Source organism: Hemibagrus wyckioides, linkage group LG02 (genome assembly GCF_019097595.1).
Source record: "Hemibagrus wyckioides isolate EC202008001 linkage group LG02, SWU_Hwy_1.0, whole genome shotgun sequence".
Taxonomy (NCBI): Eukaryota; Metazoa; Chordata; class Actinopteri; order Siluriformes; family Bagridae; genus Hemibagrus; species Hemibagrus wyckioides.
The window spans coordinates 24,244,549-24,271,427 of NC_080711.1; the positions used below are offsets into that span (position 1 = coordinate 24,244,549).

General features: G+C 42.1%; 2 protein-coding genes and 1 long non-coding RNA gene across 12 annotated transcripts in view; 2 read left to right on the forward strand and 1 right to left on the reverse strand.

Moving 5' to 3' along the window:
* Positions 1-400: 400 nt before the first annotated feature.
* On the reverse strand, positions 401-15,660 carry emp2 (epithelial membrane protein 2). Its single transcript, XM_058416519.1, has 5 exons — positions 15,464-15,660; positions 3,512-3,621; positions 3,173-3,272; positions 2,688-2,828; positions 401-1,464 (listed from the first exon to the last, which is right to left on the reverse strand). Exons 2-5 carry the CDS (start codon positions 3,587-3,589, stop codon positions 1,295-1,297), a joined length of 489 nt encoding a protein of 162 aa, XP_058272502.1. The 5' UTR covers positions 3,590-3,621; positions 15,464-15,660; the 3' UTR covers positions 401-1,294.
* A 26-nt stretch (positions 15,661-15,686) lies between these two features.
* On the forward strand, positions 15,687-22,250 carry LOC131369648 (uncharacterized). 4 transcript variants are annotated; one of them, XR_009207310.1, is made up of 3 exons: positions 15,687-16,919; positions 17,143-17,355; positions 17,476-22,250. It is a non-coding gene; the product is annotated as an uncharacterized LOC131369648 (long non-coding RNA). The 4 variants fall into 4 exon arrangements; XR_009207315.1 differs by having other exon boundaries at positions 17,143-17,211; XR_009207298.1 differs by having other exon boundaries at positions 15,687-16,032.
* A 184-nt stretch (positions 22,251-22,434) lies between these two features.
* nubp1 (nucleotide binding protein 1 (MinD homolog, E. coli)) overlaps positions 22,435-26,879 on the forward strand; it is a 33,455-nt gene continuing 29,010 nt past the window's right edge. For 5 of the 7 annotated variants that reach the window (XR_009207285.1, XM_058416454.1, XM_058416463.1 and 2 more), the window contains exon 1: positions 26,353-26,406. Coding sequence is in view for 5 of the 7 variants with exons in the window: in XM_058416454.1 (XP_058272437.1) it covers positions 26,361-26,406 (46 nt within the window). In the remaining 2 variants the exon portion in view is untranslated. Of the gene's footprint in view, positions 23,037-26,352; positions 26,407-26,781; positions 26,833-26,879 lie in introns of those variants that run through there. The other 2 variants (XM_058416446.1, XM_058416432.1) reach the window with 2 other exon arrangements.

Consider the following 26,879-nt stretch of genomic DNA (forward strand, 5'->3'; position numbering starts at 1 on the left):
CACCAAACATTTTGCAGGTCGTCATGGTAACCTGCCAGAGGGAGAAGTTTCAGTTCTGAGCTCACGTCTGCCTTCTAGTGGAGAGAGCTGAGAACGCTTCAGGTGTACGAAAGGTACGCAGGAGAGAGAGTGAGGAATTCTGCTGATGTAGTGATGTGATGACCTCGAATGAGACAAATAAAACAAAAAAAAGTTAAGTTTGGATCGGAAATCATTATAGTAGTGTGTGAAATCATGAAGTTTACACTCGCAAAAAAAGCTACCATCATGATTTCATTAAAAAAAAAACAGCATTTTATACCTTTTACATATTTATTTTATAGTCCTAAAAAATCAAATGTAAGAAATAAGGAGAAGCAAAGTAAAAATGAGGGAAGACTCCAGGAAAACAATTCACGAGGACTTTAAAGTAAAATACATTTAATTGAACTTCAAAAATGCAGAAAACGAGCCCAAGTAAGAGAACAGGTCACTGGAAATACAGGCAACTGGATAGATCTTAAAAGAAACAAGCAAAACGGATTAAAAACAAGGAGAAAGCTGCCATTATCATTTCACTCCATTTAAAAAAAAAAAAAAGCCTTCAGTAAAACGGGTTCAAGCTCAATGAAATAATACTTCAATACAAAAAAAAACAACATAAATAAAGGTCTAAATTATTTGAAACATTTCTGTCAAACACAAGAAATTAAAAACAAACATAAATCTTATCTCCAAATCCCCCCAAAAATCCCAAATCTTTCACTCTAAGCTTATTACACTGCCTATGATCTAGCATCTGTGCTACTTTTAATATCAAGGCTAAGCTAAATACAGGTAACAATTAAACATGCAGTATAACTACAACTTTTAGTTTTTTAAGAAGATATAAAACTTTCACAAAATCGGTGTCATGCACACCCCTGGCCCCGCTTTGTTCAGCTTCAAGTATGATGCAGTGCCCCACAAATCGGCGGCGTGATTTTTTTTTTTATCTGACTTTTTAGAAATGGTCAAGTAATTATTAAGCCGAATTTACTCTGTATACTTTCTAAAATAAAATAAAAAACAAACCCTAAATAGTGGTTTTGCTATTTCTAATTCTAAATCTAAATCCTTAAAATTTTCCAAGGGTTAATCTGTGTAGTACAGAAGAAAGACGTATTATTTTCCAGTATTTTTATGCTCTTTTTTCCCCCTAGTTATTATATTTTGACAATGTTTTGGATCTCCACATTTTAAAAACAACATTATTTACACAATAAATTCTGTCGGCGAAGGTGGCAGCCGTGTGAGGTGGGCTGTTGTAAGGCGTCTACTTGCGCTTGCGCAGCACTAAATACATGAGGCCGCTGATTAACGTCATGGGGAAGGCCACCCAGGCGAGCACGTAGGAGTAGCCGTAGTCCCCCTGTTGTACACGCTTGTCCTGGAAACCCGTCCGCTCGGCCGTGTAGATGGACGCGGCGATCATCACACACAGCGCTGCATACGGGGGAAATAAACCAAAAAGGAATAAAAAACTTATTTTTAAATCACAGTGCTGTTAAATTCTGGATTCTGATTGGTCAGAAGGTGTTGGGTTATTTACAGCTGATGCTTATGCATGTTTAGACACTATATTGCCAAAAGTATTGGAACACTGCAACCAAAACTGGCCCGTTTGTCTTTACCTGCATGAATGTAATATGGAGTTGTCCCGCCCTTTACGGCTATAACAGCTTCAACACTTCTGGGAAGGCTTTCCACAAGGTTTAGGAGTGTGTTTATGGGAATTTTTGATCATTCCTCTAGAAGCACATTTGTGAGGTCAGGCACTGATGTTGGACGAGAAGGCCTGGCTCACAGTCTCCACTCTAATTCATCCCAAAGGTGTTCTATGGGGTTGAGGTGCAAGCCAGTCAAGTTCATCCACACCAAACTCACTCATCCATGTCTTTATGGACCTTGCTTTGGTCACTGGTGTGCAGTCATGTTGGAACAGGAAGGGGTCATCCCCAAAATGTCTTGGTATGAAGCTGAAGCATTAAGAGTTCCTTTCACTGGATCTAAGGGGCCGAGCCCAACCCCTGAAAAACAACACCTGAACTCAACGAATTGGAGGGGTCTCCCAAAACTTTTGGCAATATAGTGTATAACTGCACTTGTTCTAATAGAGTCTAGTTCTATTTCGATGTTCTGTAGTAAGATCTCATTCACAGAGACGGCACACACTCCACATAAATCCACATTTTTTTTCTGGACATGAGGGAGTTGTTGATGTTTGAGGATGGAGTCTGCAGTAACAGTCTGAGATAAAACTGTAAGAGGAAGTTTACTGATGTCCAGGATAAAGGAGTTTATGCTTTACATTTCCAGCATTTAGCAGACACCCTTATCCAGAGAGACTTACATTTTCATCTTATTTTACACATCTGAGGGTTAAGGAGGGTTAGGTGGACCTGGGATTCAAACTCACAACCTTCTGCTCATCAGTCCAACACTTTAACCACTAAGCTCCTACATCCACATTTCTTGGTAACATCTGTGAGAACTTGTATCAATAAATGTATCTCTAAATGAAACTAATGTGTTCTAAAACACTCAGAGACATAGGCGGTGTCACAGGAAAATAATCAACACCAAGGTGGTGGCTGTAACTCATCACTTTACACCATCACTCAACATTAAAGACGATAAATATATCTGCTGTCCTCCATGTTACTCACAGGACAAGAGCTGGATAATGGCCGTGAAGACAAATCTCTCGCCCTGCTTCAGACGGAAAAGCTGGAGGATGAAGACAAAGAAGTCCACGCAGCACAGGATCGTGGCTAGGATCATGGCAGCCTGCACGGCCTGAAGATATCCTGGGGAGGGGTGGAAGGAAGGAAGAGGGAGAGGAAGAAAGAATGAAAGGAAGGAAGGAAGAATAGAAGGAATAACAGAAGGAAGGAAATAGGAATGAAAGGAAGGAAAAATGGAAGGAAGGAAGGAAGGAAGAAAGGAAGGAAGGAAGGATAAAAGAAAAGATGAAAGTATGGAAGGATAAAAGAAAAGAAGGAAGAACGGAAGGATAAAAGAAAATAAGAAAGAAGGGTCAGGTTCTTCTACACAATTCTACAAACCTATGGAATGTGACTGGAATCTGTTTATATTTTTGGAAACAAGCCTTTATTTATAATCAGTCGTGTCTGAGAGTCTGGGAACTCACCTGAGTCCTCGGAGGCACTTCCTGGAGTCCCTACACAAGTGACGTTGCAGATGTACCAAAGATCAGTGTAGAAGTTACCGTTTGTTGTAAACCACCAAGCCTGAAAGAGGCAGAACCATCCATTTTACATTAATCAGTAAATTATTGCTGAAATAGTAAAACATGAAGAAATGCTCCAGAAGAATCATCTAGTCCTGAGAAATAACCCTCCTCATTCTCTAATACTTTATCCAGGTTCCTTATGGTTTAGTTTTAAGTCATTTGAACTGAAAAGTGGACAGGAAGTAGAGTGCAGGACAGAAGAAAGGACTGGACTCCAGACCCTGACCACATACTCACATTCTGGATTGTTGCTATGAAAAGCAGAATCGCTGAAATAATGTGAAAGAGGATGATGAAAGCCAAAATCACCAACATGGCTGACACTGGAGCAGGAGGGTGGGTCTAACCTGAAGGAAACAAGAACATTGGCATGAAGATCAGATCCTAAACCTGGTTCTAAACATCATGCAAGGACACGTCTGTTATTGTCACACCTTCTGGCTGGTCCCATGTGACCTTTCCCTTGGTAAACATCTCAACCTGCATGAAGGATCACCTTCAACTCAACATCCACTGAAGAGTCTGTCTGGTCTTCAACCCACTACTACATGTCCACCTTACATTCCCTGACCTGAAAACGTCACTGGTTCACTGCAGCTTCTTGCAAAAAGTCACTGGTCAGAACCTAGTTCCTCCAGTCTGTAACTGAAGAGTAGCTGGTGATACCAGCACTGTGTAGCACTGGGTCAGAAACCAGAAGGTCTGATTGTTAACTCTGAAGACCCAGGAATCGTCTCAGAAGAAGTGCATCTTCAGAGCATATGAACCTTAATGACCGCATTGAGACCGGTGCTTCTTATTATTTAAAACAGACACTGGTCCAAAAAGAAACCATGGTGTTCCAATTCTTTTGCACCAGTTTAGATCTTTTAATCATTATCTGATTTCTGTGAACCTCTGACACTGGCCTTTTTTTTTTTCTTTTTTTAGCCAAAAGCCTATAGAGTCAGTATTTTCTATACCAAAGGTACAATGCAGTGGAAATGCCTTGGGGTTTTAAGTTTATTGAAATGAGTTTGTAGTTTGATTGACAGCTTTGTTTCTTCTCTGTGAAGCAGTCCTGAGAAGCTTGCAGATGTTTCTGGTCAGTTGGTTCCAAACTCCTTCCTGTACTGTGTATTTTTTTTTAAAGCACCTGTCAAACAAGTAGACTGAAAATAGAAATTCAGAGTTTTGAGCTTCAGCTCCACATCACACCTGCAGCAGCTGGTTTATTAGCTGATGAATCAGGTGTGTCGGAGCAGAAGAACCCACCAAGCCCTGCAGCAAGCTCCTTGACGCTCCATCCCTCCTGATTATTTCACACCAGAGCCATGCCTCATGCAGACCTTTCGACCTTTTAATTGTCTACATATGGAACTGAGAAAACTTTTCGCTCCTCCAGGGGCAAAAAACAAACAGCCAAACGGGCAATTTCTGCTCCCAGATGTTCTAATTATCGGCTTCATCTCGCAGAGTGCAATAAAGAAAACTGGCTGAGATCTCATTACAGTGAGAGCTGTGTGACCGCCAAATGGACACAAAAACAAGATGAATGATTGAGCATATTGGCTTAAACACGAAGCCGTTCTGATCGCGAGCTGTGCTTCGGAATATTTGGAGAATTCCCCAACCTACACGCCGTTCGGCCCAAGAGCACACTGTTCCGCCATAAAGTTGATGAGGTCATGCTGTGGCAGCGCTCGCTCTGAGCTCACGTCTGAGACAACGTTCAGAGGAGGATTTGGCTTCGAGTGCTGTTGAAGCCTCGAGATCCCGACTTCAGCATGGCCTCATGGGCTTCCTCTGAATAAACGCACAAACCTCTGTGACCCTTTAAGTTCACATCCGGGAAATAATAACATTTCAAAAGCAGAGCTGACGTTTTTGTGCTGGAGTCCAAGTTATAACACAGTGGTGTCTCTTCAGTCAGCTCTGACATGACAAAAACATATATTCACATTCTAAACCCCGAACCTCTCCAGGAGTAGACGTGGCCTAAAGTTCTCAGCTTTTAGTAGCATCACAATTCGACACTTATTATACCTAAGCCAAAAAACCTGGTTTCCATTACTGTAGAAATATGACTTTTCTCTGCTCAACATGATGTTGTGTCAGCATTCTCACTCTGCAGATTCGCTCTGTCTTTCTCTTCTGAAAAAAAAGAAATGGATTGGGAAAGTCGAGTGAAAACCGCTGCACTCGCTGTACGTGAGAAAGGATGAACCAAAAATATGCATCTGACTGGGAGAAAATAAAAATAGTGCAGATTAGACCTCCACCCAGCAGGAGCTGGAGTGCACAGATCAAATTCCTTTCTCTTCCTCTACAAGCGTGTTGAAGAAACCGTGCCAGTGGAACCGGGTCGACTTGTACGCTGTTTATATTTAGCGTCATGGGCCGCCTTCATAGTAGAAATTCCTCAACCAAAACCACTTTCATAATTAAAACCTCACCAGCCAGCAATTCTCTTCTAAGATATTCATGATATTAAATCTTTAAGAGGGTCTCTAACGAAGGAATTTTTATGAACGTACTATTCTTTAGAATTTACAGTAAGTAGCTCGGCTCTGGCAGCAGCTCCAGATCTAAGCTTGGTCTAATGGGTTCCATTTTAATAACAGCATTCTGTTATTTAACAAGCAGTTATACAACAAGCACACACTGTAGCATGACAAGCTGCTTTAGTTTTCTAAAAAAAAGAAAAAGAAAAAGAGAAAAAAGAGAAGCCACTGAACATTTTGTTCATTAACAGATCCAGATGTTATATAATGTGATATGTATAACATCATGAGCAGTTCCAGGTGAAGTGAATAAGACTGAGTATCTCCTCATCATGGCACCTGTTAGTGGGTGGGATATATTAGGCAGCAAGTCAACATTTTGTCCTCAAAGTTGATGTTAGAAGCAGGAAAAATGGACAAGTGTAAGGATTTGAGCGAGTTTGACCAAAAGGACCAAATTGTGATGGCTAGACCACTGGATCAGAGCATCTCCAAATCTGCAGCTCTTGTGGGGTGTTCCCGGTCTGCAGTGGTCAGTATCTATCAAAAGTGGTCCAAGGAAGGAACAGTGGTGAATCAGAGACAGGGTCATGGGCGGTCAAGGCTCATTGATGCACGTGGGGAGAGAAGGCTGGCCCGTGTGATCCGATCCAACAGACGAGCTACTGTTGCTCAAACTGCTGAAGAAGTTAATGCTGGTTCTGATAGAAAGGGGTCAGAATACACAGTGCAGGACGGGTCAGGGCTGTTTTGGCAGCAAAAGGGGGACCAACACGATATTAGGCAGGTGGTCTTAATGTTATACCTGATCTTTGTATATATAACCAGGCCATGATGTTTCATAAAAATGAACAAGGCTCTGTGCATTGTGCCGTATCACACCACCCCAGTGTGGAGTATTTTCACATAACAGCCATCCAGAAGTCTGTTAATCCTGAAACTCTTAAAACCAGACATTTACAATACACGGCTCAGCAGGAAACACTTTTGTTTTGTTTTTTTTTCAAATACAGAACATCCAGAAGTGCCCACTCTGTCATTCTCGAACCACTCGCACATGGCCTCTGCTTCTTCTGACACCTTTTAATAGTAATTTACTTCCCACAAGAGCAGTTTTATAGCGTGGCAGCAGCTGCAGAACTCGTCTGTCATGTCTGCTTGTCAGTTCACAGGAATCCAGAAACTTTTTTTGTGGTTTAAAAGCAGTTAAGTTGGACGAGCAGACTGCTACAGGAGTGTGTGTACTGCTTACAAAGAGAAAAACAGAAAGAAAGTGACAGATTCTTCCAGACTCAGTGACAGTTGAGAATTTTAGGTGTGGATTTTGGGTGTGAACGAGGAAGTAATGAATCCGGGTTTCTTCTTCAGGCGGAGAAATGAGATCAGTAAGCTGATGGTTTACACGTCACCGTTTTTTTTCTTCTCATGATGTTCCAATCAGTTTTTCTGTTTCTCAGGAGATGGATGCTGCTAGAAATTTTTATGTAATATTTTTAGGATAGAAACACAACAGGATGTAGAAATAATGATAAAACGGAGTAAAATACAATGCTGGAACAACACACCACCATCACCACCCACTTATACACTCCATCACACTCCTTTATTTATCCCAGTCTGCATTAACACACCTACGTTTGAGCTAATTATCCTTCATAGCTGCTTTTAGCTTTTTAACGCTAATTCATTCATGATTTGTCCACTAGGGCTAATGTAATATCATACACATGATATCATCTCCATGACACAGGATATGATATTATTGTCATAACGTAAAGCCACGCCCTACAGGACAGGAAGCTGGATTCTCTCTGGACGTTAATTATGAGGTAAACGTTGACCACAGGGATTAAAACACGGCTCTTCCTGCAGTGCAGGTGAGGTTTATCCGCTCCAACACCAAATTCTGATGAAGGAATTGAAGAACCTGGTAATTAGCTGACTTTAAATCGAGAGGATGATGGAATCGAGCCATGAAGGTCGTCAGCTCTGAGAACTGAGACTCGACCCCGAGCTTCTCCTCCTCCTCCCCTTCCGGCTGCAAGGTTTGCTAAACCTCTACATTTTTTGGGGAGGATCATACAGCATGAGGATGGAGGTTGGGTACAGACTCGCTCTGCACATGGTCTAAATTTACGCAGCTGCCGCCTTCTGGGGATTTACTACAGAGACGTAGGAGGGTTCGAGAGGAGGAGCCGGGCTAAGTGGAGGGAAGAAATGCAAACAATGGGGTGGAAAAAAATAACAGGGCAACCAAAATGCAAACATATCATTGTGTTGGCTCTGAACTCCGGCGCATGTCGGATCAAAGAAACTGAACATTTTTTTTGTTGTGAATTACTACATGAAAAAGTTTGCATTCATGTTTCAGACCAAATTCTATACAAATTATACTGTGAGTTATCTGTAAAGCCTATGTATGTGTATATCTCTTTTCCCTCCATGTAATCATGTATGGTTGTGAATCTTTCACTCATCCCTACCTCAGGTTAAAAATCTTACAATGCTGCTACTAGCCTGAAGGGTTTTTTTCTTATTTATTTGATACATTGGTCATTATTTCTCCATCTACAGTTCATCACTGGTAGAAAGAAAGCAAAGCTGAAACTCAACTCCTTACTGCGGTTATTGTTATGTCACGCGGACGTAGCGGCTTTTCCAATCTTATTTACCGATGAAACGAATCCAGGACCAGGCGCTGAGATCCTAACGACGGCTCGGATCGCTGAAATAACAACGTCTCAGGTTGTGATAATTGACATTCAGACGACACCCACAGAGGCAAAACAAGCGCAGCAGTGTCGCTTTGTCCAGTACGTCGCCAAAATCTCCACAGGTGGCAACGAGATCAACTTACAGGAGGAAATTCCTGATATTAAAACTCTCCGAGAAGCAAAACAGCACCTGAAGCAAAACACAGTGACGGACGATCATCTAGCAAACACGACTGAAACCAAACAAAGACGCTGTTGTGGAGCTTTAAGAGCATGAAGGAGTCTGTGATGCTGTGGGTTCTGTTCTATTCATGAGAAGGTTCTGAGCTCCAAATCCAAAACAGCTTAAGAACTGAGTTCTCCAGAACATCAACTCTACTCTACTCTACTCAGCTTGTTAGAAAAAGGAAAGAAAGATCGAGAGGAGTAAAGAAAGTGGATGACTTGAAAATAACTCAGGGAGGCTTGGAGAAGAAGAAGGAGAATAAAAGTAGAACAAAACGAAGGACTGAAAGAGAATAGAGAATAAAGAGAAACACCAAAGACGGGAAAAAATTGAGGAAGTTGAAACACAGGCCGTATGAACGCCGGATTTCGCGGAATGCATGTTTGAAGAAAAGGAGAAGAAGAAAAAGGAAATAAAGCTGAATATAAGCGGCTAGCTTCTTAAAATAAACGAACACTGAAGATAAACACCTCCTCTAACACCAGGCCGTGACCAAAACCCACAAGTATACCTCAAAAAAAAGTTCCCGGGATTAGTCTACACCTTTTCAGGATCTCAGAGTCTGTAGTCTCGTCTGTCTACATAACAAATAAACAGACGTGAGACGAATCCAGCTGCTAATCTGCCCCAGTCTCTCTCTCCTCTTGTCCTACTCGGTGGAAAATGCTGACTCGGCTCTCGGCTGTTTCATCTGGGGTTTTTTTTTTCATAAAACAAAAGCCGCAGAAGTCTGCTTCCAGGTTGGCCGATGCACTCATGGAAGAAATGTTGGAGATCCCTGCGTGGCTCAGCTCGCGGAAGACGTCTGAGATGTTCTGCGGTATTAGGAGAATATTTATGACATGAATCCTGGTGATAAAACTATATCATCTTCTCCGATCATCGAATGTTTACGGTGTAATGGAATAAAACTGCTTTGTCGAGTTCCTACAGTGAGATTTTAAGTGTTTTATTTCACTTATTCCACAAGAATTTATATACAATTACCTTTTTTGTCCATTTATAGTTACACCTAATACTTCCTTTCACACATACACTACAGCAGCTATAAACAGCCCTTCCCTCACCAGAGCCTCTTTTTTTTATTGTCATAGAAACTCGTCTGTCCCGAAGATGTTACAAAGCACTGACACTGGAGACTCCTTCCCCAGTGGAGCACCTCAGGGTTCTAAGAGATCAAACCAAATCCTGCTGATTCCAAAATCTGGGGTTTTGATGCTTGGTAGCAAAACATCTCTCAAAGTCGTGTAAAGGACCACATGACCTTTTAAAGCTAGGAGCTCAGACGTGTCTAATAACCCAGATGTGTCAGAGCGAGAGAAAGAAAAAAAAAGTCGGATGGAAAAAGAGTTTCCCTACTGAGGGAATCCGTGCAGTAAATGTTTTAGCGCTTAGCTCTACAGCAGCTGCGGTCTTGACGTTCAGCTCTTAGGTATCCAGCGTCAGCGGGTTTAGTCCACAGTTTCCAACTCGGAGCTCAGGGAAGGAAGGAAAAACATGAGACGTGAGTCGTTTCACAAATTGCTGTGAATGAACGTGCGGAGTTCTTCTTCTCCTGGAAACGTGAACGGAGATGAACTGAAGCGGTGCGGGAAGAGAAAGCAAGGCCGTGACGAGAGACGCAATAAAGATCGAAGCGAAATATATTCATATCGTTAATCTGGCTTTAATTAAGTGTGAGATGTTAAAAAGCACGAGTCCGTGTCACGTCTCTTAACGAAGAAGACGTCTGCCATTTCCTTGTGCAAGTAATATGGCAGCGGTTCAAATTACCGCTGTTGAAAAGCAGGACTTTCTAGAACCTTCTGCGTTCCAGAATACTCTCTGTTGCCTGTAATCATGGCCTTAACTTCCCTAGGGCTAAAGAAACTCAGCTTTACAGGACAATTACCTTCACCAATTACCTTTCTGTTTACCAAACTGAAGTTCTGTCCCAGAGCACAGTTCAGGACAAAGTGCCTTTTCACCGGCCCTGAGCGACGCCCGCAGACGTTTAAAAGCCTCACTTTTTATAGCCCAAAACCTCCAGTGCTGTTGATTAGAGAATGTGTAAAAGCAGAGACTCGGAGAGCTGCTCCTGACCTCTTTAATTGTCTCTTCCTCGTTGTTCCTCTGGGTGTCGTATTGTGTGCAGCGATCAGACCTATTTCTGGAGAAAACACAAAAGCCCGAGTTGGCAGGCAGCCAGCCTTGAGGTTTTAATGCATGGAGACAAAGCTAGTTCTGCTTCGGGGACTGTAACCTCGTAGTAACCTCAACCCCACCCGCTGCAGACCTGGAACTAGTGTGGGATTAACACAAAGGAGAAATCTTCTTGAGTAACACGAGGAGAAATAATGACCGTGCTCGGAATAACAGCGTGTAAAGGGTTTTTTAAGAAGTTCTGTCACTCATCTACTCATCTATTCACTGTCCAAGCAACATGAGGCAGGAGGAAGTGGTTAAGCTGCTGTTAACCCTTTAGGACAAGGCCCTTAACCCTCACATGATCAGCTCTACACCTGGAGTACAGACTGCTGACGTTCTGGAAGTAATGTTTGGCAGTATGGAACAGCACTGCCTCTTCTCCAGTAAAAATGAACGACCGGTCAGATATGGTCCAGTTCCTCAGATGGAGACTGTCAGTGTTACAGAAGTAATACAGTTTAATGTGAGATCAAGATCAGATGGATGGATTCTGGTTTTCCCACCAAATCTGAGTTGAGAAATTTAGGTTGAAAATGTGGAAATGGCGCTGTTTACAGATTGCACTGGTTGGAAAATTGAGCTAGCTTGAAAACATCGGTCTGGTTGGAAAGCTGAAAGTATGAAATTGGACTGGTTGGAGACTGGACTGGTTTAAAATCTAGACTGGTGTGGATAGTTAAAATTGTTGGGCTGCTTCCGAGCGGATTTGCAGCAACTTGTTCAGCTTGAGCCTGTAGTAACTAACAGCTCATAAAAGTAGATCTGTTTTACATCGAATTCACTGATTTATTACACCTCTTTTTTCCCCATCATACTCTTCCGATTCTGTTTGTTTGCAGCGTGGACCTCTGACAGTTTCGGTGTATTTATAAGTCGTTTCAGATGAAACTTTCAGCCAAATAAATACATCTGAAGGTTTATGAAGCTTTATGCTGCATTATTTCAGCCCTGTGCCTCCATTACAGACTGTGGATTTAGGACACTCTGGGCACATTTTTTTCCATCTTATTTTGCACAATATCCACTCTGAGCCTTTCCGTGCAGCATTCCAGACTCTTACAGCCCGCGGGAGCAGGGAACTTTAATTCACACGCTTTTTGGATCTTCTCCAGAACCTTTGATGTTCAGATAGAGAGAGAGAGAGAGAGAGAGAGAGAGAGAGAGGGCCTGGTCAGGAGCTTCCTGCTGCTTCCCATGGACTCCACTGCAGGATTTCATTCGGCTTTTCCATCTGCAACGTATTACGCTAACGTGCAAGGAAGCGGGGCGTTTCAAATTTGTGAATTTTGCCTATAATACGTGGGATCAGAGGGAATAAACAGACTGGGAACTCTGATCTGAGTGATTTCCCCCTGTGTTTGTTTAGTCTCTTCATGAAAATAACCGATGGTGGCTGGACGTGCCAGGAGCTGGTGTGTAAAACACCACTAATTTCTGTCATGTGAGCACAAATAAAATACCCTGAGTATTCAGAGTCCCCTCATTTATAAACAAAACAGCTCAGACATGCCAGATGCAGCTAATTTTCCTTGTGTGTGTGTGTGTGTGTGTGTGTGTTAGACAGAAAGAAAGCAAGTCCCTCAATCCTGCTTAAGTGGACGTCTGTTTTTGCGTCTGCTAGACCCCCACCCTCACGAGGGCCGTTTCCGTTTCTTCGCTCTTGTGCGTCTGAGCCAGGAACAGGGAACATCATTGTAGCCAGAAGCTTCAAGAATTTTACTTCAAGCCTTGTTTTTTTTTTTTTGTAATACATGACGTCTGATGCCACACCCAAGCAATTTGTTGTCACTCTGTTCACATGCCACACCCAGCACTTTAAAGTGTTAACAGATGAAAATATTTTCATATTGAAAACCCATTTTGGCCTGCCGCCTCCTCCCTCCCGAAAGCTTTCCCAGACTCAGAGAAAGAACCCGACGTCCTGCCCTCGATTCATAATTTGTTTTTCTTTTTTATCAGAGGAAGAATGCGGCAGAGGCTGAGCGGATCGTCGCCCTCATTTTTTCCACCGCGCTCTTCCTTTTTCCTCGGCGCTGCCACACTAATGACACATTCTGCAACTGTGACTCTCGCTTTGCAATGCAAATGCTTCCGCAGATCCGAGCGGGAGACTGATGGGTCATCACATTGCCGTCTCTCTCGAGCGAAAAGTGTTGACATGGAATTCAAAGGGCTGCAGAAAAAAGTGCGTTTTCAGCAAGTCCCTCTTCCGGCATGACTGAGTCCCCGGAACGCCGGGAACGCTCAGGCCCCGTCTTCTCTAAAATCAGAGTTCCGAAAGATTCCCAGAGCACATCGCATCCAGGAAAAATAAACCATAAACCTTCCGAAGCTGAACACCATTAAACTGTTCATCTCACGCTCATGTCCTCGGTGTGTAATTAGCCTCCACGAGCCTGAGAATCAATTAACCAATCAGGATCAGGAATTTTACTCAGGAATAATTCAACACACACGATATCGTGTTATCATGCACCTTAAGGGTGCTTTGGGTGTCTCTCTCATAAAATATGATACGTGTTTTATAATATTATTATTAATCATTATTCTGCTAATCTAATGTATACGTCAATGCATATTATTATTATTTACATAATTACTATAATTATACATTTATTCACGTGTAATACAGTATTAACTTATTAGATACTTACAATTGTTTTTAAAAACCATATTAAATTGGAAAATTTCAATAATGGTGTATTCAACAGATTAAATATTATGATAAATATAAAAAATATTACTATTATGATAAATATTATTATTGTAGTGTAAATGTGTTGAAACCTGTTTTCACGTTAAACGTTGCACACGGGCGCAGAAGCTCGCCTCTGATTGGCCAAGACAGTCGTTATAGCGGTCTGAACGGGTTAAGGATGCTCCTGTTACCACAGCAACATGTTTATCACACCTACAAAGCCCTACAAAGGGCAGACCTGTTTAACGTGTGTGTGTGTTACACTGCTTTGGGAACAGATTAGCGGAACAGATCTAATCTAAATAACACCGAGTTACAATCAGATGATTATTCTGATATTCAGTTCCACATTAAATAATAATAATAATAATAATAATAATAATAATAATAATAATAATAATAATAATAATAATAATAATAATCAGACATTGATCTGATCTTAGACTTGAACTTGGGCATCATTCTGTATAAGGAAGAGTTGTTCATTTTTTTCTGTTGTCTCCAGAGATGAGTTGATGTTGTGAGCTCTGGTGTGTGAACGTGATCACACACACACACACACACACACACATGCAGAGCATCACTACACAACTTCTCAGCTCAGTCTGCGAGTGTTTTCACCCGTCTGAAGTTTCTTTTTCTCCCCCCAGAGCAGCCTGGGTGGGATCCTGTCGCCCGGATGGTAGTGTTGCGGCTCATCGTGTTTGTGTTGCAGTCCGGAAATCCAACCAACCCCCAACTACACACTCTACACACAGACTCTCTCTCCATCCACTCCCCCTAAAACAAAAAAAAAAAAACGCCCCACACACACCACTATGGAATGTGCTGAAGGCTCTGAAGGCTCGCATGCCCCATCACACACACACACACACACACACACACATTGACAGAGAGGGCTTTCTGAGATTCGATTCCTGATATGCAAAATTTCTTCCATGCAAATCCACGAGGCAGAGATAATCACCTGCATCTTTGTTCACACAACAACTCCAACAATGCGTATTTATAAAACAAACAACTTTCTGTACATCTTAAAGAGTTTTATTTAATGTAAGGCACGGATATGGATATGGACGCAGTTCATTTTACAGAAACATCCTTTGAAAAGTGGACAAACACTAAACTGTGTATTTGGTGCAGATGCAGTTCTAGCTTTAGACCCAACATCATCATCATCATCATCATTATCACCATCATTATTATTATTGTTGTTGTTGTTGTTGTTGTTATTATTATTATTATTATTATTATGACGATGATGATCTGAGTCTGTAAAGCAGCCTTGCTGCCACCAGGGGGCGACATTTTACATGTTGGACAGTTAGTATAAACACATTTTTTATGTAAAGTTTTGTCAAACTTTTTCACTTCATATTCTGTTTACAGTTTGTTTTGTTTTGTTTATTTTAATCAATTTTAATCATTCACTCATTTTTTCCCTCCACAGTCTATAATCACTTCTAAACAATTCAATTTACCCCAAAACATATGGAAGGAATGTCTGCATACTTTGCGTTGTAAACAGGTCTCGTGCATGGAGCAGAATAAACACTTTGTTAATTAGCGCCATCTCATTTGCATAAACTGAACTCATTTGCATAACAAGCTTGCTGTATAAGCGCGCGGGGAACAACGCCCCTTTCTCAGGAGTGAATTTGGCTGAAATACACAATATGACTAATTACCCAACACACACACACACACACACACACATACACACACACACACACACACACATACACACACACACACACACACAAGCGGAGAAAAAGTCCTCATGTTTGTTTTGTTTGTTTGTTATGTTCTTTTTTTGCGCAAAACTCTATCACTGTCATAAAGTCTTTAAACAGGCGCGCGCGCTCATTAAAATCGACTTACCGGAGTGGAATCCCAAAACGATGAAGATGAAAAAGAAAAAGAAGAAGAAGAATGTGTCCGAGAGACTGCAGGGTTCAACACCAAAAGTTTAAGAAGGAAAAAAAGCGCAGAAACGTGAGTGCTGCTCGGCTGTAGTAGTGAAGAGTGGGGCGTGAAAAGCGCGCGCTCCTCCTCTCCTCCTCTCCTCCTCTCCAACTAAAAGAAAAATATGGAACACGAGCGCGCGCACACACACACACACACGCACACACACACAGGGTGGAGCTGCAATAGAATTGTTCAGGGGAGGAGGCAGAGACAAGAAAATTTTTGAATTTTTTTTAAAGTCTCTTTATCGAGTGAGAAAGATATTATTTAGAAAGTTTAAACATTAACACAAGAAAAAAAGAGCAATAATTCCGAACAGGGAAAAAAGACAAGCCTTCTGAATAAAGTCGAAACTGCTGTAGGACTGTTAGAATTTACTGAAGTCAACAGGGAGTATTTATACAGAAGAAAGGTGCGATATAATCTACAGGTAAACAGAAGACGTCCGCAGAAACAGACCTGGTGGTCAGCTGGTGGCTCGGGTGAGTTTATTATAAAAATCTAAATCACAGAAGAAGAAACGGTCACGGAATGTCCGTGTTCGGTCCATGTTCATCCAAACAGGACAGAAAGAATTTCTAGGACAAAACAAAGTATATCATGGTCAGAAGATGAGCTCACACAGTCAGGCATAACATTATGACCACCTGCTTAATATTGTGTTGTTGCTGCCAAAACAGTCCTGACCCGTCCTGCACTGTGTATTCTGACCCCTTTCTGTCAGAACCAGCATTAACAATTTGATCAACAGTAGCTCGTCTGTTGGATCGGATCACACGGGCCAGCCTTCTCTCCCCACGTGCATCAATGAGCCTTGACCGCCCATGACCCTGTCTCCAGTTCACCACTGTTTCTTCCTTGGACCACTTTTGATAGATACTGACCACTGCAGACCAGGAACACCCCACAAGAGCTGCAGTTTTGGAGATGCTCTGATCCAGTGGTCTAGCCATCACAATTTGGTCCTTTTGGTCAAACTCCCTCAAATCCTTACGCTTGTCCATTTTTCCTGCTTCTAACATCAACTTTGAGGACAAAATGTTGACTTGCTGCCTAATATATCCCACCGAGACTCTCCTGAACACCAGTGTCCTGACAGATGTGAGGAGGAACACGTGTCTGCAGTAAAGCTCCTGCTTCACTCAAACTAATCATTCTTCCACAGCCTTGCAGCAAAGGATTCCTCATGATGAAGAACTCTAACAGGAACCTGTCTGCCAAACTTCTCACCCAAGAAGCTCTTCACCTCTCCTAGAGTTTAATACACGTGCAGGTTTGATGAAGGACCTGAGAAGCTCTCTGAGACATGTCTCAAGGTTTCTTGACAGCCAGCTTACATTCTCAGTGCTGCTTCTACACTAAACTCAGGGTGGGTTGAACTCTCAGCCCACTGGAATTTTTTTTCCTCACTTGATATTTACTATCACTCAAAAGTTTTGGCACCCTCAGCTTTATTATATGTACTGTAATGTGTTTGTCTATAAGTATCTATTATAAATACTGTTCTGGGATACGATATTTTAACATTCATGTGGTTAAATGCATCAAAAAGTCACATAATGCTCCCGTATTTTTCTTCCTTCGTTCCTCAGTCCTGCGGGCGTTCCTGTGTGCCGGTGTGTTTGTGGTTTTCCACGCCGATCGAGTACGGATGAAGAAGGGTAAGGCCTTTTCCTGTTTCTGACTGGAATGACAGGAAGCTCAGGCCAGTGGATTTACTCACTGAGGAAATTGTTGAAAAGCCACAGCAGCGTTCCGAAACTCTCCGCTCTGCTGCCTAGGGTTCATCTCACAAGAGCGTTCCCGTGAGGAGAACCCGTAAACACGTCACATGGAAATGGAGGCATATGAATTTATTACAGTATAATGTGGATATAAAGTCTGCAGGCAGTGAGAGATAATCAACTCTTATCCTGTGTTCACAGGTTTCTGGCTCCCGGAGTTTCCTGAGGGACAGAGAGAGGGAGAGAGAGAGAGAGGGAGAAAGACAGAGGGCAGAGATGGAGAGAGAGGTTTCCAGAACGGTGTGAGTTCTCCAACTTTCTCTCTAATGAGCCTGAAAAAACGTCCATAAATGTCGACACAAGTCTGGAAATTTCCCACATGTTAAAACATTAAAAACAGGCAGAGAGTTCCCGCCTCTTCCAGTCAGACTGACCCAGGCCTTTAACTTGGTCAGGAAAGCACAGAGGCCACACCTCTACATTCACAGAAACCACACCTATTTCACCGCTACTGAAACCAAGAGACCACACCCCCTTTACTACTAATGAAGCACAGACACCACACCTCCTTTACTGCACCTGAAGCACAGAGGCCACAACTCCTTTACTGTTACTGAGGCATGGAGACCACACCTCCTTTTTTACTAATGAAGCACAAAGACCACACCTCTTTTCTGTTAATGACGCACACAGACCACGCCTCTTTCACCCCCATTAGTGCTACTGAAGCACAGAGACCACACCTCCTTTACTGTTACTGAAGCACAGAGGCCACTCCTCCTTTACTGTTACTGAGGCACAGAGGCCACTCCTCCTTTACTGTTACTGAGGCACAGAGGCCACTCCTCCTTTACTGTTACTGAGGCACAGAGGCCACTCCTCCTTTACTGTTACTGAGGCACAGAGGCCACACCTCCTTTACTGTTACTAAAGCCCAGAGGCCACACCTCCTTTACTGTTACTGAGGCACAGAGGCCACACCCCCATTAGTGCTACTAAAGCACAGAGGCCACACCTCCTTTACTGTTACTGAGGCACAGAGGCCATGCCTATTTCACTGCTACTGAAACTCCGAGACGACACCTCCTTTACTGCTAATGAAGCACAAAGGCCACACCCCCATTAGTGCTACTAAAGCACAGAGGCTTCACCCACATTAGTGCTACTGAGGCACAGAGGCCACACCTTCTTTACTGCTACAATATTTTAAATATTGCTACTATATTTTAAATGTAATTAAGCGACAGATGTTTAACTTCACAAATGAAATTGAACCTGATGTTCACGTGGAAGTGAATATAAGGCTTTAACTTTTCCTCAGTTGGCCTTAATCTGCTCTCAGACAGTAGGAAATGACTCTCATAGTTTTATTTCACAACATGACGGTTTGAGCTCTGAGCACATTTCTGTGTAATGCAAAACAAAGCAGGACTCAGTGACTCACTTCAGCTCTGAGGTCTAGAACCTGTGAGTTGTACGGTTCTGCACTTTCAGAGTTCCCCAGACACCTAAAGGACTGAAGGAGTCTCACATGCTCAGTAATGTTGTTTACATTTCCTAATTACATAATTATGGGCTCTTAGCTTCCTAAATGGGTGTTTACTTGGAGTCTTAGAGAAACACTCTGGTTACTCTGGTGAGAAGGTTACCTTCTCTTCAGAGTATAAATAGTGCACTCAGAGGTCAAAGGTTATGAGACTGCACCAGGTGGCAGGTTATAGCAGGGGCACATAAACCCTACAGGTCAGGTAGGGGTCAATGTGAGAATGTTTTAAATGATACAGTAGTGTGAAAGTCTCAGAGACTGAGATCTCCAGCTGAGACAGTGACACAGAAAGTTCAGGAAGTCCCGCCCACTAAGAGTGGTTTGATGATGTCATCAGCGTGAGTCATGCAGTCTTACGGAAAGACACTAAAACACAGTGCAGTGTGCAGCAGCTTGTTTTTTTCTGTTAAAGCCAACGTTATTTCACACGTAAACTCTGGACTCAGACGAAATAAAAAATCCGAATCACGAATCCTAGCAATAAACGCACAGTGGAAAATACAGACAGGCGGAGTATTAGGAGGGGGCGGAGTCAGTATTCATAGATTCTGAGAAATTCAACTCCTAGTTTTGAACAGGCTTGATGAAAGTTCTGTGATCTGTTCCTGTTCTGGTCCACACAGAACATCTCTTTGTTTCCTGAGAAGTTTTCCATAGAATTTGCATTTCAGCTTTGTGCTATTTGCGTAACGTCACCTGATGGAGGAACGCTGTTGGTGGTGCTGCGGGATGCTGCATTAAAGTGTTCCTCTTATATAGCGTCCTTAATGTAAAGTCACGCAGCAAAGAGTTCTACACGAGGCCTGGATTTCCATCAGACAGCTGAAACAAAGAAAACAAAGAAAACAAACACCAATCATCATTTATTTTCTCATTAAGTCTTTACTAACAATCTAATTGGCTCTTTTAATTGAGGGGGTGGAGCTTATATTACCCAGGTGTCATGTTGAGCATTTTTACACCTTCACAATTATATTTGGATGGATGGATGGATGGAAGGATTGATGGATGGGTGGATGGATGGATGGAGGTCTTTGGAAGCTAGACGGATGGATGGATGGATGCCCAGATTAATGGATTGGCTCTTGTAATCAAAGGGGTGGAGCTTATATAACTCAGGCACCATGTTGGGCATTTTTTCACTTCCACTATTATATTTCAACCTGTGAGCTGTCTTTACTTTATACTCTCTGTCTCTTGAGTTCAGTATCAATTAATCAATTAATTAATTTATAAGAAAATTAGGAAAATGAAAAGAGAAAAGTACAGAATGCCATTTAGTCCAAATGTAATAAATATCTAAATGAATAAATTAAGTAAGTCATTATTCTAAAACATTTCATCCTGCTTGTCTTCAGAATAACCGTCACATTTATTTTTTTTATATTTCATAAAGCCATATTTTATTGTTGAATGTTTTTCTTATATTTTTAAGATGATGCACATATTTCAGAACAATACATTTATTTCCTAGTGTTAGATCTGGGCTGAGAAAGTAATGGTGAGAGGCGTGTGCTCACCATCTGTGTTAATTTAGTAAACCGCAGAGTCTAAAGTTCATTTAGCTGAGGAGAGCTGAATAAACAGAGCGACGTGCTGAAGCAGTAATTAAGGCCTTTGTTTATGGTGAAGATAACCAATAAAACTGCGTGAGCTCCATTCTGCTGTCAAATCCAGACTGTGCTTAATGTTGGATTTACACATCAGGGTGTATTTTCTTTAAACATCTCTCTAACGTTCTCTCTAACGTCTTGAGAGATAAATCACAGACCGGATAGTGAATGTAAATAAATACAAAACACAGGATGCTGTTCAAAGTCCGGTCTGTTCATATCCTGCTGTTTTAACACCCGCCGAGCTCCACCTTTTAAACCAATAACAAACTAGCGAGCTGATCGTGCAGAACCCACAATTATACACAGAAACCACCAGAGAGAGCAAGACTGTTATCTAAACCAACACGCTATAATCCGTTTATAGTTACGTTTAATGTTCATACCTGTGGAACAAGACAAAAATCCAGCCGTCATGTTACAGAGATCCCACAAAAAATATACAAACTCCTCTGTCATGATGGAGATGTCGGAAATCTTAAGTTTCATCTCTGAGCGTTACAAAGTCCTGACACTGGAGACTCCTTCCACACGTCATAAAGAAGCTTCTTACACTCACAGATCTTCTGACTGTTTTTAAACTGTCTATGAGTACAACATCAGCTGTACACCTCCATGCGAATGAGCCGTTACTATGGAAACGATATTATAATTAGAGCAATAATACTGTCAGAGCCGCAGTTATGGTAATTTAATCAACACCTTTTTACCTATCAGAATGCAGAATTCTGTAATTATGTCACTAACGATCAAAAACAAATTCGAATTTTGTGTGGATGTGTCACTTTCCTTGCTTTGCTATCTTCATTTCTTATTCTGTGTGTCATTCCAGAGTTTTCTTTACCTGGACGTGACGCAGAAGTGCATGTGTGTGTGTGTGTGCGTGTGTGTGTGTGTGTGTGTGTATGTGTGTGTGTGTGTATGTGTGTTTATACAGCTGCCGTCCTGCCTCGAGAGCCGCCAGTCCAAAGTGCCCATGCTGTGTGCTGTCTGTCTCTGACTGATGGCCTCACCATCACACCCAGTGTGTCCTAATGCCACGCTCTGGTCACTGTATCAACAGGAAATGCATGTGTGAGCGTTTTCCTGTTTCTGGAGTGACTTTCCTCCCAGTTAGAATGTACCAAAAATAACAAGCCCACTTCCTTTCCCTCCATCTAGTCTGAGTAAAACTGCATTCCTCGATGCTTCGCAAGCAGTTTGGCCAGCAGTGAGTGACAAAACATGCGAGAGCTCAGCCAGCTGAGGGACATGTGGGTTACACCAGGACAGAGACACACCTATTTCATCATATCCATGTGGTGAGAGGAGAGGAATCGAAAGGATAACAAAAATAAGTCCTGGTATTGGTGGAAGAAATGAAGAACAGGATGAGTTTCTATGTACTCACACCGTGTTATTATTTATCATCAAAGAACATCATGGAAATCTCTATGAATAGAACTGACAGCTGGATGGATGAATAGATAGATGGATGGATGGATGGATGGATGGATGGATGGAAGGATGGATGGGAGCCTTTGGAAGCTAGATTGCTGGATGGATGGATGGATTGATGGCGGATGGATGGATGGAGGTCTTTGGAAGCTAGATGGATGGATGGATGGATGAATGGAAGGATGGATGGATGGGGGCCTTTGGAAGCTAGATTGCTGGATGGATGGATGGCGTATGGACGGATAGATGGATGGATGGATGGAGGTCTTTGGAAGCTGGATGGATGGAACTCACACAGTGTTATTATTTATCTTAGATGGAGGGATGGATGGATGGATAGATGAATGGATGGAGGTCTTTGGAAGCTAAATGGATGGATGGATGGATGGAGGTCTTTGGAAGCTAGATGGATGGATGGATGGATGGAGGTCTTTGGAAGCTAGATGGATGGATAGATGGATGGATGGATGGATGGATGGAGGTCTTTGGAAGCTGGATAGATGGATGGATGGATGGATGGATGAATGGAGGTCTTTGGAAGCTGGATAGATGGATGGATGGATGGATGGATGAATAGGGACATAAGATAAATATGTATGTATTTCAATAAAGATGAATGGACGGACGGATGGATGGATGCATGGATGAGATAATGTATTGGGACAGTAGATATATGAAGATAAAAGGCGAAACAGATAAAGGAATAGATGGAGAGATGAATAAATGGATGGATAGAACAGGAACTGGAATCCACTTCCCCTCAGAGCTGGTTTGCTGTTTGAGTCATTAAATTACTCATTCTCTGACTCATAAAGAGTTTAATTGAGAACCCAGAGTGAGGAACTCCACCCTTATTCCATGTGTCATTGTGTACAGTTCACTCACACTGTTTTGTGGCCTGGAGGGAAAACCACACCCAGAGGGCGGGGCTTGGAAAAACCAAAACTTTGTGTGTCACCTTGAAAGACGAGTGAAAAGTGGATATGAAGCTCATTGGACCTGAACACGCTGGTGATCTGCTCTACAGAGATACACGAGAGCAGAGATATGTGACCAGAACCGACTCGTCTCATTGTTTCCAAAGTGTTTTTTACGATGTTCACGTTTCACATCTGGAGCAGTTCATGATCCTCTCCAGCTGTTCACTTCATAGTGCAGTGATCTGAGTAAGTCAGGAAAGTCCCTTTCTTTTTTCCCTCAACTGGACATTTCGGTCCTTTAGCGTGTCAGGACTTTGTGAAAGGTAAAAAACATGTGGTTTCTGTGGTCAGACTTTTGGTGCTCCCTATGAGTTCTCTCCAAAGCCACGCCTACAAAAAGTCCAGTACAACATCATACACTGTGTTTGTCAACAAAAAGCTGCCATATTTCATGTAAAGGAGATATTTTTTATCTCAGTGCCGATCATCACAGGTCAGGGTCATGAAGCAGCGGTCAATATTTGCTATTATAGGTATTAGAATAATCTACAAACCACAGCTGTGAAAATGAGGAATGATGTTAGCATGCTAATCTACAACATGCTAACACACTGGCATGCTATGAATTTTAATTCACTTCAAACACACAGGTGCTCACCTCACACACTCGGTTATTCTCCCCGCACACTCGGTTATTCTCCCCGCACACTCGGTTATTCTCCCCGCACACTCGGTTATTCTCCCCGCACACTCGGTTATTCTCCCCGCACACTCGGTTATTCGCCCCGCACACTCGGTTATTCTCCCCGCACACTCGGTTATTCTCCCCGCACACTCGGTTATTCGCCCCGCACACTCGGTTATTCTCCCCGCACACTCGGTTATTCGCCCCGCACACTCGGTTATTCTCCCCGCACACTCGGTTATTCGCCCCGCACACTCGGTTATTCTCCCCGCACACTCGGTTATTCGCCCCGCACACTCGGTTATTCGCCCCGCACACTCGGTTATTCTCCCCGCACACTCGGTTATTCGCCCCGCACACTCGGTTATTCTCCCCGCACACTCGGTTATTCTCCCCGCACACTCGGTTATTCTCCCCGCACACTCGGTTATTCGCCCCGCACACTCGGTTATTCGCCCCGCACACTCGGTTATTCTCCCCGCACACTCGGTTATTCTCCCCGCACACTCGGTTATTCTCCCCGCACACTCGGTTATTCTCCCCGCACACTCGGTTATTCTCCCCGCACACTCGGTTATTCGCCCCGCACACTCGGTTATTCGCCCCGCACACTCGGTTATTCGCCCCGCACACTCGGTTATTCGCCCCGCACACTCAATTCCTCACATTATGTACAGTTCCTCACTTCACACACACACACACACACACATTTAAGATGTTTCTGATTGAGAGGTGTGAGTTGAGGAATAATTTCTACTCTGTTTTGATTGATGATGCAAGACTCCTGTTGTGCGATTTAAGGTGGATCCTCCACCCCCACCCCAGTCCCAACCCAGCCTCAACTGATTTCCAGTCTCAGTCCAGTCACCATTTTTGTGGTGGGTTGTGTATTTTGTTTGCGGTACATTTCCACAAAACATAAAAGTGGAAGCCGGTGGGAAAGTTTGTGAGTGTAAACGAAACAAAAAAAACAGTCCTCCGTGACAGGACAGATGATACTGAATCGTAGTTATAACAACACATTCCATTCTCTCAATGCTTTACATTCATGTGTGTCCCACCCAGTCCACTGTCATTCTCACGGACACGTAGCCCCGCCCACTCCAATCCTCCGTAATACATCTGTTCTCCATTATACATACCTCCTCTGTGATTTCTGCAGCCGCACAATAGCCATAAAATGCAAACACACACTCCCTTCACTTTGTACACAAAAGCAAACACACACACACACACTGCTTCTGGTCTCTGTAGTGGGCAGTTAAACCAGGGCAGAGCCAATCGTCCACCCAAAAATGGGTTAAGTTCACAACCTAGTGACATTTATCTCTTACCCTCAGCTATTTAAGGTAACACTGATACCTAGATGCTGTGTGTGTGTGTGTGTGTGTGTGAGTGTTCTCTCTCTCTCTCTCATGTGAAGAGGGATATTATTTATATGATGGGTGTGATGGTATTTCATATGATGATGTTCAATGCCATTTTATTCCACAGCAGCGCTGCAGAGATCTGGACTCTGATTGGTCAGAAGGATGTTGATTAATTCTCTCCAGCAGCATCTCACAGGATTATATTAATGCTGCACTCGGTTCTCTGTCTCTCTCTGTCTCTCTCTCTCTCTGTCTCTCACACACACACACACACAACTCTATGAAATAAAATAAATTGTGTACTCATGAAGTGACTCTGCAGAGACCTTTGTCGCCCCCTGCTGGACATGCGTCTGTTCCAAACACGTTTTCAATGCATGATTTTCGAAGCTAAAGGTTAAATATCGCCCTGACTAGTTCTACACTACCTTTCACACAAGAATCCACAGTAAAGTCCAGCTGCTCCAGCTGTCCGTCATCAATAAAGCGACTCTCTGACCTCCTGCCCTCACCTGAGGGGGGAATAAACGAGCCGCTGATTTATTTGCACCGTCTGAGAGCAGTAAAACTTCCTCTCTGTCAGGGCTTCAGTGAAAGTCATGCAAACAAAAGAAGGATCAGATCACACTTCACACATTAAACAAAAAGCGCTTTCACACACTTGCACTGACCAAACAGACAAAACCCTGAGAACTCGGACAAACTCCTGACCGCAGCACTGCAGAGCTCTCTGATACAAGCATGATGTTAAAAATGTCAGAAATAATAAACACAGATTAGAGATTTTAAATTTTTGGAAGGCTTTAGTATGTTTTTTTTTGTTCTTTCTGAAACACAGACCAGACTGAAATTGGAATATTTCCCAGAAAACCTTTTGAAAAATCGATTTTGTGTAAAATGTTCTTGTACCTTGGAGCTATTATGAGACAGAGAGCATGAGTTTAAAAATATAATAATAAGAATTACACATTCTACTTTTACAAAAAAAATGTTGTCTCTCTCCTGTTGATCCTGGAAAGATCTAACCACTGCTCTGATCTCTGATCTCAGATCTGCCATTTTGTTATTGTTCATAATAATAATAATAATAATAATAATAATAATAATAATGCATATGGTGTTTTTTCTCTCCCTTTTATATCATTTAATTATTTGATTTAATTATTTGTAGGTTATTTAATTTTTTAATTATTTGTAGGTTATTTAATTATTTGTAGGTTATTTAATTTTTTAATTATTTGTAGGTTATTTAATGATTTAATGATTAATGATGGTTAGAAATAAAAGAAGTGAAACATTGACTTTATTCACCAACCGTACGCTATGGATGTTCCTGTTTTCTTGGATATTTTCTTTCACGTTTTTATGAACATCTTATTTTTTTTATATTCTCATAATTTCTGTATAATATTATTTTCGCGGATATTTTATATTTGATGTAGCTGTGAAGCGGAACCTTTTATTCACAACACAAAGTTTAAGGCCGGAGTGTTTTAATCTGCGCACTGTATCTGGATGTTTGATAACAATATGGCGGATGTTCCGAGTGACGCTCCTCAGCGTGAGTGACAGAATAAAGGGTTTAAATACCTAAAGTTTGTTCTTTAATTTACGTTTAATTGCATCACAGCTGATGCTTACTAGACTGACTATTCACCCTTCATAAAAGTAAAGTTATAAAACGGCTGTCAGGAACTTTTATTCCCTGACTCGCTAATGTTACCGCTGGTCTGTCAGGAAGGGTGTGTTCTAATTTGTTTTCTGCTCCCTATAGAGGGGCCCTACATAGGGTATAAAGTAATGGTCTCTGCAGCCTATCAAGTGCACTTGTATTTAGTAATGAGAGATTTAGGATTAGAGCGGAGTTTTAGCGACAGTTGAACCATGTTTTTTTTAGCTGAAACTAAAAGTTAAATAAAATAAAATATAAATAAACAAACAAGTAAATAAATAAATAAAGAAATGGGGGAAGCTCAAGTTATTAAAGGTAGCTTTAGCTAATTTTAATTGCCTGTAATGTGTTATTTACGTGTA

What these genes read in the sequence shown, in the direction of transcription:
- emp2 (XM_058416519.1), bottom strand. Translation starts at nt 3,589, where the DNA reads ATGTTGGTGATTTTGGCTTTCATCATCCTCTTTCACATTATTTCAGCG. An exon ending in TCATAGCAACAATCCAGAAT is followed by an intron (nt 3,273 to 3,511) that starts GTGAGTATGTGG and finishes TGCCTCTTTCAG; the next exon opens with GCTTGGTGGTTTACAACAAA. An exon ending in CATTATCCAGCTCTTGTCCT is followed by an intron (nt 1,465 to 2,687) that starts GTGAGTAACATG and finishes CCCCGTATGCAG; the next exon opens with CGCTGTGTGTGATGATCGCC.